Consider the following 14,853-nt stretch of genomic DNA (forward strand, 5'->3'; position numbering starts at 1 on the left):
GTAATGCACAGGTTTAGAACCAATGTGGTAAGTAATGATAAACTAATGAAAGAAATATCAAACACCCTAAAATATGAGGAACTGTTTCAAAGTTGCCCATTGAAAGAAAAAAAAAAAACAATCTATCAAGTCAGCAAAACCATTATTGTCAGGAACCTGTCTGTCTTCTCCTGATTACATCACAATTTCTGAGAGACATCGTTTTCCAGGAAGGTTATCTTTCTGCTGCTCAGCAAGAAGAGACAGAAACAGACAGATCGTGGTCATAGGCAGTGCCAGAGGGGAAGTGCCCTCGTGTAGAGCAGATTAGCCTTGGGTCACGCCACTTAATTTATTTGCAGACTCAATATGTTATGAGTCAGACTTCGCCCTAAAACAAGACCGAGAATTCAATGAATATGAGATGGTTTCAAAGCAACATGTAGTGTTGGGTTTACACACAAATATGACTGAAACAAAACCTCTTTAAGGTCAATCAACTTAAAGATTTTTTGCAGATCCAAAAGCTCATGGTTGAATTTCTGTGAGGTGGTCGGTGTCTAATTTTCCACAAACACTTTAATTTGTCTTTGTAGAAATGTTAGGCTGACTTTTGCTATGACAGCTGGAAGAATGACTGGTTGTTCGACCACAGCAAGTCTCTCATAGGTAATCTTCATCTCTTTTTTTATCCTAAACTGTTCCATTCCTGATCAGCCCTTCATATTACCAGTATGGGGTTTTGTGAGGTTTTGGCATGTCTAATAAGTTCTGCAGTCCAATCTCTAAAGACCAAGTGAGCCATCAACCGGTCTACATCCTACAGAGGGAGCAACATGGGTAAACACAGGAAGCAACTCGGGGTGTGATGTATATGGTGCTCATCTCAGGAAGTGCATGGGAGACTAGAATTACAATTGATCTTAATAGAATTTGGTCTGAGACATATAGGATGAGACTGAGTCGCTGGTATAAAAATGAATGGGAGAAATCGTAACGCTAGCGTTTTTTGTGTGATTTGTTCTAAAGGATCAGAATTTATGATATAATTATTGTCAGATTTAAAACATTATTTGATGTTTTAGGAGCTATAATTGTATAAAACAGAGGGTAACAAATATGATCAGTGACTGTCCAGACTTGTTTTACTGTTAGCATGTTGATAAGCTATCTATCTTTCTATTGTTTTCTTTACGCCATGCCAGCTTCTATGGCTATATTCATGGCGAGAGCCAGGTTTAGTTATTCAAGAAATTAACTAAATAAGGTGTGAGATAAAACTAAATTTGGATTCACTTGGTCAAAAGTATCAACAGAATAATACAAGTTCCTCAAATGTGTAGAAGTATTACAATCCAGTAAAATATGTTTAATGGATAGTGGATTCTGACAAGATGAGCACTTTGGTGAATTTTCTCCTGATAGTAAAAATTTGTGTGCGAGTCTTGTATGTCCTATCCAGCATCGTGTGTAAATGACCTGATCCCAATGATTATTAAAAGGGAATACATATCTTGTACCAACAACAAGATTTATTTAATGTAATTTGTTGTTCAAACACTGATTCCATTCCGACTGCCATAGGTATATAAATATATCTAACTGATTTTTTTTTTCTCATTTTACTGGTTCTGTAGATAATGCTTCTCTGGCAGTTCTGTCTGCTTGTTCATTATCAGAGATTCCCGAGTGACCAGGTACCCAGCAGAAAATAATACTAAAATTCTTTGATTCAAGAGATGACAATTTGATTAAAATCTTCACGATTGTTGGGTGATCCATGACACGATTGTTGGGCGATATAACCACGATAGGAGTAATTTTATATCACGATAACAATATATATCATGACTCAGTAATTTTTACGGGAAATCAAGAAAAACTGGCTTTAGATCAGGGCATTTTCTTAGTGCAATTGACACCCAATTGACAAAATTTGAAATGTTACACTTGAGTTTTCTATAGGCTAAAGAACATGATATTGCTCTACAGAGTTCGGGTAGGAGGTATACAAGCTTTTTTTGGTAGTAATAAGGCCTGGGTCATATATAGCTAAAAAAATATAAATTTGACAATATTCAATATAGTTTTTATACCAAAATGTAAGTATATGGCCTAAAGTGGCACATTGCAAGAAAAGGAAGAATCATGGAATTAATCTACCGGTACTGTCTTTTAGCAACCATGATGCAACCATAAAACTCACATTAAAATCATTGCGATGTTGCTTAAATTTATATTGAAAATCCACTCAAACAAAACGTGAATATTCAATATATGGCCCAGCCCTAGAAGTAATCAAAATTAAGAACACAAAGAATTGCATGTCTATGTCTCTGACACACACACACGAAGATACAAAATGTTGCTTCCACCCTGGGCCCAGAGCTTATTCAGGGCTGATTAATGTACAAAAGAGGAGGGACCTCAACAGATGTAGCTTCAGACATTCTTAAACGCTTTGTACCGAAAACAGAATAAGAAAGTGGTTTCACCTCAAACACACACACACACACACACACACACACACACACACACGTAGTGTTTCCATGTTTTATGGGGACTTTCCATAGACATAATGGTTTTTATACTGTACAAACTTTATATTCTATCCCCTAAACCTAACCCTCACAAAAAACTTTCTGCATTTTTACATTTTCAAAAAACATAATTTAGTATGATTTATAAGCTGTTTTCCTCATGGGGACGGACAAAATGTCCCCACAAGGTCAAAAATTTCGGGTTTTACTATCCTTATGGGGACATTTGGTCCCCACAAAGTGATAAATACATGCTCACAAACACACACACACACACACACACACACACACACACACACACACACACACACAAACACACACACCAGTTCCAGTACTCTGAGTTTAGGTAAATGCAGCAAAAATGAATGCATAGGTTTGGACATTGATTTAAGACACTCACAAGCCAACAGCATTACAGAGCAACACTTATATACAGTATAGATGACTTGTTCTCTATTTACTGCATTAAGATTTCATGCCAGCATCATATTAGATCTAATTTTGCCATGATCTATCAACCAGCCATGGAGGACATAAGGCCCTTAAATCACAATCACCCAAGTCACAGAAAGTCCATCCAATGTCCTGACAGACTGCAGCCACTATAATTGGATTAGCACATAAACCGTTGCACATCCCACTAATTGTATCTTTTTCCCAGTCCATCCACTCCTGCCTCTTTTCTCTTCCCATAGTTTCTTTATCCAGATGTATATATGCACAGTAAGTGCATTTGATGAATGACCCAGAGAGTGTGTATAGACATTCCCAGAATTTCAGTGATACAAGATATTGTGTCTCAAGGCAAATCAGACCTATCTGTGTATAGTTAAATACAAAAATATACAACCCAGTTTTAAAATCATTTGTGCCTGGATTAAATTTATTTTCCCATGAGCTGGTAATTTACATAATTGAAGTCTAAAAAATGCACACATTGTCCAATTCTCTACCTGCCTGTCAACAGCTTATTAATGAACAACTCCAAAGAAATGAATCTTAATCCTGCACCTAGTGGATTTTGAAACTGGGTTGTTGTTGTTTTTTCTGTAGTACTTACTATACTTAATGCAAATAAGATGACATGTCTTAAGGATCCCAAATCAAATTGGAGAATCCGGAATCCATGATATTTATTAATCAATTAAATTTTGGTGTTTAGTTCTTTTATGAATGGTCAATTTTGATTTTATCTTGTTTTTAAAGTGAACATGGCACTAGTCAATTTCTAAAAAGCCAAAAATTATGATTTTTTTTTTTTTTACATTTGATTTCAAAACTGTATGAGCTATAAAAATATATATGTTGACAAAGTGCTTCTGCTTTTGGGTGAGGACAGCGTAATTATTACCAGTGATCATGTGACTTTCTCTGTAGCTGTGAATGTTTAGAGAAGGAAACTGTCCCTCCCTTCTCCACACTGAGCCCCCTAAAACTCAAACACACCTTCAGGGATTACTCCGGGTGAGCACTGGAATTTGTCATGAGGAAAGTCACTCACAGAGGACATCAGTGGAGTAGGTTAACTTGCCGAGAGGTACATAGAATAGGGAGTCTTCAGAGGGATTGGCTTTGTACTGTCGAATGACTACACACTACAAAGCACAGAAGATGAAAGTCCACAGAAAACTAATCGTTACCTCACGTAACCTCGGTTCTCTCTAGATGAGGGAACAAGTATTGCATAAGCTAGCTTACGCTACGGGAAAGATTCATCTTTTCTGAGATATTGAAGCCAAAAAATTATCCTTAATTTTGTATCATTTGTCAACGCAGTGCAGCAACTGCAGACCTTGAGCGGGCTAGCTAGCGAGCTCATTGGTTGCTCTGCGGCAACTGCTGCAGCCTATAGACGAACTTGGGGAACTCGCGTCCAATGAGAGGTGTCCGCGCGCTTACTGCATCAAAGCCCGCAAAAATGGGCGTGGATATAAGCGTAGTTCGTAGGCTGGAACCCTGGTTTTCATTGAACGAAGCGAAAGTCGGCTGGTGGCTGAACGACGGCCGGCTACGCAATACTCGTTCCTCATCTAGAGAGAACCGAGGTTACGTTAGGTAACCGATTCGTTCTCTTATGAGAGGTTCTCTCGTATTACGTAAGCTAGCTTACGCTCACGGGAACCCATTGTCAACGCCGTCGCACTCAAGCATCCACTGCATGAGCCCGGGGTGGGGGACCGGGGAGCCCTTGTGAGTGGGGAAATAATATTTGGCCGGCAAGAGTGCGGGCCAGTGTGTGTGTAATACATAAGCACATAGTGGGAAGGAGCGACAGAGCGGCGGTGCGGTCTGTGTGGAATGAGTCCCATCAGTGCAGCTCACCAGGGGAGCTGTAGCGTATTAAACCGCTAGTAGTTTTGCCTGCAGGGCGGGCACTTCCAGATTGTAAAATCTGACAAAGGTGGAGGAAGCCCAGCCCGCTGCCACACATATGTTGTGAATGGAAATCCCGCTGGACCATGCCCACGATGAGGCCATGCCTCTAGTGGAGTGAGCCCTAATGCCCAACGGGCATGGCAGATCTTTGACGCGTATCGCGGCAGCAATAGCGTCCACTATCTATCTAGACAGTGTCTGTTTCAGGCGTGAGACCTTTGGTGCGCCCTCGAATGAAGCGAAAAGCTGCTCAGAGCGTCTGAAAGAGGCGGGCGTGCAGTATACAATCTCAGTGCTCTGACTGGGCAAAGGAGATTGGCGTCGCGTTCAGCTATCGGATGCTGGCAGCGCCGATAGGAAATTACCTGTGCTCTGAAAGGAGTACCGATCACCTTGGGAACATAGCCGTGTCTAGGCTTTAAAATGACCTTGGAGTCACTTGGTCCAAACTCAAGACACGCATGGCTGACAGACAGCGTGAAGGTCTCCCACACGTTTGACTGATGACAGGGCAGTCAGAAAAGCGGTTTTGAGTGAAAGGTATTTCAAATCCACGGATTGAAGCGGTTCGAAAGGGGGCTTTCATAGTTTCGAGAACTATAGAAAGATCCCAGATAGGAACCGATGGGAGCGCGGGGTTCATCCTTCTAGCTCCCTGAGGAAGCAGATGACCAGCTCGTTTTTCCCAGTGACTGGCGTGCAGGGGTTCAGTGAGCGCCGCGACGGCCGCCACATACACTTTGAGCGTGGATGGGGATCTGCCCTTATCCAGCAGCTCTTTGTAAAAACACGAGCAGCGACGACACCCCACATGTCCGTGGGTCCAGGTCTCTGTCGGTGCACCATTTTGAAAACACAGACCATTTTGACGCATAGAGTCTTCTCGTGGAAGGGGCTCTAGCATGTATGATGGTGTTTATTACCCCTTCTGGCAGAGCGACGGGTAGTCATTGATCACCCAGCGTGCAGCCCAGCGCTCTGGGTGGGGATGCCAGATCGTGCCGCGAGCTTGAGAGAGGAGATCTGCTCTCACTGGGATGGGAAGCGGTGCTGTCAGTGACAGCTGCGTAAGCTCCGGGAACCATGTCTGATTCTCCCAACGCGGGGCTATGAGGAGCACCGAGTGGCGCGTTCCCTGATCCTCTGCATTACCTGTGGCAATAGCGAGACGGGAGGGAAGGCGTAAGCGGGCGGTTGGGCCAGTCCTGGGCCAGCGCGTCCTCGCTTCGAGAAAAATATTGGGCAGTGAGAGTTCTCTTCTGGCGCTAAAGAGGTCTATCTCTGCTCTGCGAATATGCGCCATAACTTCTGGACTGTTTGAGCGTGCAGGGACCATTCCCCTGGGGAATATTGTCTCTGGACAGTCTGTCTGGGCCGTCGTTCAGGTGGCCTGGCACGTGCGTCGCCCTCAGCGGCGCAGGTGGCACTGGGACCAACTCAGTATGCGTTTCGACAGATGGAAGAGGTTCCTGGATCTGAGACCGCCCTGGCGGTTTAGGTAGGATACCACAGATCTGTTGTCGAGCGGACCAGGAAGTGGTGACCCTGAATGACCGGGAGAAAGCGCATGCGGCGTGCTCGACCGCTATCATTTCCAGACAATTTATGTGAAGGAGCTTTTCCTGAACTGATCATAGGCCAAAAAACCGGAGAGCCCTCGCGAGACCGCCCCAACCCGTGTTGGGCGCGTCTGTCGAGATGACTTTTCGGCGAGATACAGCTCCCATCGTCACTCCCCGCTGATACCATTCGGCCACTGTCCAGGGCTGCAGAGCTGAAATACAGGTCTGAGTCACCTTGATCGGCTGGCGGCCTGTGGCCCAAGCCCGGCGAGACGCGCGGGTGTTTAGCCAATGCTGAAGCATTGCGCAGTAAACCCAGCTGAAGTACTGCTGCGGCTGAGGCCATGTAACCTAGCACTCTCTGAAATTTTTCAGAGGCGTGAGGCTGTTCATCTGAAAGGACGCGGCTAGTCGCTGAACACGGCGCTAGCTGTGTAGATAAGCTGAGCCGTCATTGCCACGGAGTCTAGTTCTATTCCAAGGAAGCAAATTGCCTGACTGGGCTGTAGTGAGCTCTTGGTCCAATTGACTGCAAGACCCAAACTGTTCAGATGGCTGAGGAGAACTGTTCTGTGAGACAGAAGCTCCATATGTGACTGTGCCATAATCAGCCAGTCGTCCAAATAGTTCAGAATTCGCAAGCCCTAACGGCTGTAAAACCCCGACTCGCTCAGCGAAGGCGGCACTTTCTCTATGGCCCTTTTGCACAGAAGGTTTGCTATTTCTGAACGAAGCATGCAGACTGCTTCCGTGTTCACAATAGTTTCGAGCCAGCTCTGAAGCGGGAGGGCGGCGATCGAACTGTAGCAAATAGCCCTGTTTTATTGTGCTTAACACCCATTTGGATATCCTGGGATAGCTTCCCACGCTTTGAAGCGTAACGCTAGAGGGTGAATGGCCAAATCGCCCTGATTGCCGCACACAGCCGCTGAACAGAATGTGTGAGCGCTTACTGTGCTTATGCATGACTGCTTGCAGACAGCAGGGACAGGCTGTTCTGTGAGTGACTTCCGGTTGAGGTTGATGGGGAAAGAGTCAAAACTGTTAAATGATTCCGCGAGCATAGTCACGGGCACGGGACTTACATACAGAGAAGTGTTTGCTGGCCGTGTGACAGAGCGGGCAGAGAATGGGCGCGCGCACGTATTCGTGAGCGCGTTTATTGACTCTAACACTCGAGCGGGCTGTGTCCGCTTTATGTGAGTGGGCTCTGATCGGGACACGGGAAGTGTAATGCTTGTTTGCTCTTTTCAAGATTTCTTTGGGTCGCCGTGAAAACGGCGTTTGAGTGCAGGCAAGCGGGCAGTTTCACCGGCTTGTTGGCTGCTGAATCCACCACTGCAGTAGCCTGAAAGAAGGGGACTGACAGAGGGCGAAGCTTTGACGGCTGTCCGGCTGCGGCGGGACTGAGCCGTCGTTTTCTCAACAAAGCTAGGAGGACTTCGGTTGCTCAGGTTTCAACGCAATCTTCGGCCGAGGCCCGCGGGGGGGCGGCGGTCTGCGGCGGCTGTCTGAGCGCGACCTAGGGTGGCCGCCCTGTCGATGCTGAAAAGTCTGGCTTTGCTGAGCTGGGCACTGTGAAGAGGCTCATGCAGGAGGCTGGTCACGTGGGCGGCCTGCAGAGGAGCTAGCACGACGAGGCAGGAAGAGATTCGTGGCTTGGGTGGCTTTCTGGACTTCCGTGAAACGGTCAACAATGCCACTCACCGTGGAACCGAAGAGTGACGGAGAGAGCGGCTCTTTTTGTGACGGAGAGAGCGGCGCGTTGTCCGTCGCGCTCCTTAGATCTGAAACAGCCTCTGGGTGTCCGCCTTTCTCATCCCATTCTCGAAGGAGGTCCGCTTGGAGGATCTGTAAGACGGCCATGGAATGCAGACAAGCGGCTTGTCCAGCGGCGGCATAGGCGCGGCCAACACAGGCGGAAGTAGTTCTGCAGGCCTAGACGGGAGCACCGGTTTAGACCGCCATCTTGCGGAGGGCGGGCAAAGGTGTGCTGCTACAGAATCCTCTGGATTCCTGGGCCGAGGAGGCGGCTTGGGAGCCTGACCACTCCTCGCTGTCCGAAGCCATGATGGAACAGCAACCCTTATCCTCCGCCTCCTCATCCCAGATGGCAGCAGTGCGGCCGCCGGCGGCAACTGCGGCGTCCCGGGGTGGGGAGGGTGAAGCGAGACTTCGAGGGAGAGGCTCGGTGAGGCAGTCGCTTCTAACACCGGTTCCGCAGCCTTTGGGAGCGGCGCTCTTATTGCGCTGGCGAAGCGAAAGCGCTGGCGGCTTCGGTTTTGCATGCTTGAGTCGAGCCCGCAGGCATCCGCCGTCAGCAGGGCGAGCTCTGCATGTTCCCGTCCCAGGCAGAAAGCGCCAGATGAGGTGGCGGTCTCCGGTGCTGAGAGGAGCGGCATGAGCCACAGGAAGTCGCGAGGCATCTTTAAAAGACGCTTGATACTCTTTTTTGTGAAGTTCGCTGAGGAACTTAGCTTGCTCTAAAAAGGATACGTTGCCGGATGGCGTAGCTTCGCAGGATGGCTGAAGGTGGCGAAGACGGCCGGCTTCTTCGAGCTGTCCAAGCTTGCTAGATGCCCCTCGAACGGCGACGCGGCTTCCAGTTCAGAGATGCGAAGAGCTTCGCTGAAGATATGAAAATCAGGGTTCCAGCCTCACGAACTACGCTTATATGCACTCTAGCCACGCCCATTTTGGCGGGCTTTGATGCAGTAGCGCTGGACGCCTCTCATTGGACGCGAAGTTCGCTCAAGTTCGATCTATAGGCTGCAGCAGTTGCCGCAGAGCAACCAATGAGCTCGCTAGCTAGCCCGCTCAAGGTCTGCAGTTGCTGCACTGCGTTGACAAATGATACAAAATTAAGGATAATTTTTTGGCTTCAATATCTCAGAAAAGATGAATCTTTCCCGTACGAGAGAACCTCTCGTAAGAGAACCACGTCAGCAAGAGCGAAACAAAGCTTCTTAAGCCCTGCCACAAGGTGAAGTGAAGCAGACTTTCAAACCAGTGTCATGAAATTTGAATCAAAGTGCCAAAATCCAGTTCAGTTCAAACAGGGGAACACGAGCATTCTGATGTCATCAATGGGTCAGCTAGACATGCAACAGTCCAGAAATTCTCCCAGCTCACCAGTAGCAAGTTTTGGGGTGAAGACCCTTTGAAAACAGCATGATACAGTGTTCACAACCCATTTCACTTAACAATTGTTCACAACTGGTCTCAAAAGGTATTTAGAGTTGCTGCATTTACTTTGTTTAAAACAGTACATTTTCAGAAAACTGTTGCTGAAGTCTCAAAACAAAAGACACTATCCTTACAAACAGGAAGTCTCTAGCTGATATTGATTTGATTTAAAATGTTTCCGCTTTCTAACAATGAGCACTGAATGTTAGACAATTTTTTAATCGATTGACAGCCCTAATGAAAACCCTTTCAATAAATAAAAATAAATAACCAAAAACAACTATAACTTAAACCATATATTTAAAATGAAACAGTGTCAGGCTAGTCGAACCTTCTTTCTTTATTCAGTAATTTAATGATCAGCCAGATAATCACAGCACTTTTACGCTCACTGAAATCTTATTCAAGTAGGAAAAACTATTTGGAAGCATTGCATTCACAATATAAAGCTGAATCCCCCAGTTTTAAGTATTTAAACTTAAAAATAAACCACTTTTGATTTACAGTTTCAATTCAGTGTTTAACTTTACCAAAAGGTAAGTAGTACACCGCATACAGGGCTTAAAGTGAAAAAAATTGCTGAGCCTGAACTTTTTTTTGGGGGGGTTGTTTTGCAGAGACGGACTTATCTTCAAATGGAACCATTTATTTTTAAGTATTACGGCTGTATCTTAATGGCATCTTTTTATTAATGAAGGCCAGTATCATTGATATTTTATTTAGTATACTAAATTTTAGGGTTATAAAATAGTCCATAATGCATAAATTATAAATTAAATTCGATTAATCCTTATTAAAGCTACAAGCGTTCTTTAGTCAAAGAGTAGTTAGTAGTATTCTCTGTTCCCTTTGTTCTTTGGTTAACTTTACTAACAGACAGAATTAGTGGCTACTGTCACTTTAAGATCTACAGCTGGTGACAAGATCTCACGCGTCTCATTCTCTCACTACTCTTTACTTCCATTTAAGATTTTATTTAACTCATTTAAAGTTAATGATTGATTCTTGTGAGGATACTCGACAAAACGGACATTTTGGCATAAATGTGTGTGTTATTGTTCGTTCAAGCGCGAAAGAGAATTCGATACTGGTTCGCGACTTTTTGTGCCTCGTGTGTGTGTGTGAGGCAATAGTATCCAGCTGCAGAACCCCAGCGCCAGAACCTGAAGTGAGGGGCGGAGCTTACGTTCGAAACCGAGTAGCGCCACCTAACGTTTTGGAGAGTACTTTGCTTTTATTACAAATGAAACATCATACTTTATACGTATATTATAATGATTATTTAAGGTACAGTACAATAAGCATTTTAAAACATTGATCTTGTGTAATATAATTGTATATAGTTATCTGTTTCATTGTATTATGAGAGTTACTTCCTGATCATGATGGTGAAAAAAAATGCTTGAAACTTATGGGCATTTTATATAAAATATACTTTATTTCACAAGAACATGTGCAGCATGCATTTTTCTTTTTTAACAAAAAACTAAAAAAGAGAGAAAATTAAGCATCAATTTAATAGAAACAATAAAAATATATACAACAAATGACCAATTCACCCCTAGGCCCATTTTATCATGACAATCCTGTATAAATTAAAATTAAAAATTAAAATGTATCAAATGAGGCATTCACTCTCAGGCCCATTTTGTCCTTACATTCTTGTAAAAATAACTCCATGTCATCCCTGAACACAAAATGAAATAGAAAGGGCTCTCTGGAAGCTTCTGACTGTTCCAGGAGATTGTTGCGGGCCTTTTCCTTGTGGTCTTCATTCATTCGAATTAAAAGAGGCTCTTCCACTAGACCCCTGAGCAGATGGCTGTTGGAATGGAGCCATTTCACAGCTTCTTTCATGTGCTGGATTATTGGGAGCTCCTTCATTACAGAATATTAAAGGAAAATGTGACTTTATAAATGTGACATATAAATTTATTATATGTTAAGAGATTATATATACATATATATATATATATATACACACACACACACACCGCCTCACTGCTGCTAAGTGTAGCTTGTTCTTCACATGGAAGGGACTCTTGTAGGGTTACTGCACTGGAATATATATATATATATATATATATATATATATATATCTTGGTTAATTTAAAATTAATCAGAAGAGGGTGCAAATGTAACGGTGGGCTGGAGTAAATGTCCAGTATCTACCTTTCAGAGAAAACCCCAAAGTTCTCCAGAAGAATAAGAGCCCACCATCTCCGTATGTTTGGAAAGTCGCACTGGAAGACAAAAATAGAGAAATCTTGATATTTCAACTGCTACAACAACATAAAGGTCAATTACTTGAACTGGTAATTACTTACAGATGTAAAATCAAAGGGTGCTCCCAAGACAAGATGTAGAGCATACTGGAAAACAGCAAAAATTAAGGAACATTATCTCTGTAAACGTCAAATTAAAAAAATCTTCCTTGTTCCGTATTTAACAACTTAAAAAATTTTAAATAAAAACACCACCACACCAATCATTGGTTTAATTATATCAAAACAATGTCTCACCATCAACATGAAGACTCCACAGTCTACACCACCAATCTGTTGGGGGATATCCTAAAAAAAAAAAAAAAAAAAGCATGAGTTTATTAAGGGTTTGACACTTCAGCACTTCCAACTTTAGCAGACTTCTTTATAACCAACCTTGTTTTTCAGTAGCACCCATGTGCCAGGTGCAATTTTGGCTGTCATCTTACTGCAACAAAAATACAAAAATAATAAAACAGATTTGTTAATATGAAGTTACATTGTGCAGCACACAGTTTGAAGCTCTGAATCCATGCAAAAACACAGTCAACAGTATTTGGGTCTTTCTTGTAAAAACTGTCACAGCATGCAAAATCAGAACATCATGCAAGTAACCATTAAGCAAGTTTATTAAACTGTTGAACGGCAAAACTTGAACACACACATTGAATTTTTCACCACATGATGTCAAAAACTTTAGACAACGTTACACAACTCACCATGCTCTCCGCCATGCTTGTCTCATTGTCAATAACTCCGCCCCTCACTTCAGGTTCTGGCGCTGGGGTTCTGAAACTGGTGGTGCTGCGGGTCTGCAGCTGGATATGTCTCGTGTGAGGAGGACATTTACTGAAGTGCGTTCTCTTTTGTCTTGTCGCACATTAATGGTTTAAAGCATTTGGTGGACAAACTAATAACTAATAAGAGCTAAAGAATGACAAAGAACGGATGCAGCGTTAATTGTGTTAAATATTTTAAAACATTAAAGCTGGACAAAAAAAAAAAGAAATCGCATACGTTAACGTTGACAGCACTAAAGGTGCGTACACACTGCAGCGTTACTTGTCATACATTGCTGACAGAAAATAAAGCGGTTTAAAGTGGACTCGTTTTCATGGTAGGCCTACACATAATGTTTTTTTAGTAAGCTACACAGAATGTTCTACATTAAATATTTAACTAACAGTCTGAAGTTACCTAGCAGCAGTGTATGTTAATGTTAGCTCAGTCAACGTAAGGCTAACATCAAAAGGTGTAGACAGAAAATATGATTATGCTGACCTGAGCTAATTTACTGAAATCAACCAACTCACATCTCCTTTCTTTTCATCCATGATGACATTAAGTCACCTAATGTTGTTTCTGGAGTTCTGCGCTCCATGCTTTCACCGACGACGCTAACGTGAGGTATGGATCTCAATCACACTGTTGCCAGGACCCGCCCTGCTCTGCTTCTGATAGGCTTGTGACGTTAGTTAGAGCTGCGCTCCTCTCATATGATTGGTAGGTGAAATCAATTGACTCGAAAATATTAAACCGCATTCAAGTTCCCAGTTTCAAATGCAGCCGCGCGGTATGCGCGCTCATAATGGAAGCGGCGCACTCGTTTTTTCCAAGCGCGTCCGCGCCGAAAGTGCGTCCGACTGTAATTTGCAGCCTGATTAATAAATTTTGCCTGCGCCGGAGGCCGGACCTGCGCTCAAGCCGGAAATCCGGCCCCCGGCCGGAATACTTTAACCCCTGCGCATATAATATTTGCGGTGTCTGTAAAATTATTACCTTTATCTGGACATGAATCTCTGGATGGTGATCCCTCAGGTGCTGGAACATATTGGTTGTGTTAACCGCTTTTGCTGACACTATTCGTCTGCATGTTTTGCATACTGGATACCCATCATCAACAACTCCTGTCATTTTTTAGATAGCCAAAATGCTCCCTGGTGGATTCAACTCTAGGAGATAGCGTTGTTCTGTCATGTGCGCTGAAAGTTCACGTTTTGCACGTGCCTTACCTAGACAATCACTCCATTACCATAGTAACAGCAGGGCACACGCATGGTACAAGTAGTTAGACCCATGCTGAAAAACTCATTTTCAGTACATTTTCTTAAAATAGACAACATGGTTGTTTTTCCTGGTTTCTAACCGTAGCTTCCAAATTCTTACGGTTTAATAACGTGACCATTTTAATCACAGTTCAATGTGAAATCAGGTAATCGTGACATCCCTACTCACATGTCCTCAGCTGACAGCTTCATTGAATTCTACCCGCTCAACACCAGTTTCATGTACAACAGTAAAGAGAAGACTCAAGGGTGCAGGCTTTATGGGAAGAATTGCAAAGGAAAAGCCACTTTTGAAACAGAAAAATAGCGAAACGGTTAGAGTGGGCAAAGAAACAGACATTTGACAACAGATAATTGTTAAAGAGTGTTATGGATCTTAACCCCATTGAGGTTTTGTGTGATCAGTTAGACTGTAAGGTGTGTGAGGAGTGCCTGACAAGACAGCCACATCTATGGCAAGTGCTACAGGAAGTGTGGGGTGAAGTATCTGGACAGACTGACAGCTAGAATGTCAAGGATCTGCAAAGCTGTCATTGCTGCATGTGGAGGATTTTTTTATGAGAAATCTTTGAAGTAGTTTGAAATTTTTTTCAAATTGTAATAGTAATTTTTCACATTATTGATGTCCTGACTATATATTGTGATCAGTTGAATGCCACTTTGGTGAATAAAAGTACACATTTCTTGCCATAAGAGCAAAATCTGAACATTATTCCAAACATTTGGCCGCCAGTGTGTATAAACGTCTTCTCACTTTCAACTGCTTTTATTTTCAACAAATTTAACATGGAAATAATTGTATGAACCTAAAAAGATTCAACAACAAACTGACAAAGTGAACAACACAAACTGAACAAGTTTCAAAGAAATTAGTGATGCA

General features: G+C 43.4%; 2 protein-coding genes across 5 annotated transcripts in view; both read right to left on the reverse strand.

The window, feature by feature from the left end:
* The window catches only part of LOC127658993 (alpha-1,3-mannosyl-glycoprotein 4-beta-N-acetylglucosaminyltransferase A-like), a 71,979-nt gene that overhangs the window by 41,756 nt on the left and 15,370 nt on the right, over positions 1-14,853 (reverse strand). The window lies entirely within an intron of this gene.
* Positions 11,206-13,185, reverse strand: LOC127659006 (sentrin-specific protease 5-like). 4 transcript variants are annotated; one of them, XM_052148614.1, is made up of 7 exons: positions 12,627-13,185; positions 12,304-12,355; positions 12,166-12,216; positions 11,971-12,015; positions 11,816-11,886; positions 11,638-11,696; positions 11,206-11,521 (listed from the first exon to the last, which is right to left on the reverse strand). In XM_052148614.1, the coding sequence occupies exons 1-6, from the start codon at positions 12,650-12,652 to the stop codon at positions 11,669-11,671; spliced, it is 273 nt and encodes a 90-aa protein (XP_052004574.1). In that variant the 5' UTR covers positions 12,653-13,185; the 3' UTR covers positions 11,206-11,521; positions 11,638-11,668. The 4 variants fall into 4 exon arrangements, with proteins under 4 accessions (XP_052004574.1, XP_052004572.1, XP_052004573.1 ...); XM_052148612.1 differs by having other exon boundaries at positions 11,638-11,701; XM_052148613.1 differs by lacking the exon at positions 11,971-12,015 and having other exon boundaries at positions 11,638-11,701.

This window comes from Xyrauchen texanus, chromosome 18 (assembly GCF_025860055.1).
Source record: "Xyrauchen texanus isolate HMW12.3.18 chromosome 18, RBS_HiC_50CHRs, whole genome shotgun sequence".
NCBI classification, from domain to species: Eukaryota; Metazoa; Chordata; class Actinopteri; order Cypriniformes; family Catostomidae; genus Xyrauchen; species Xyrauchen texanus.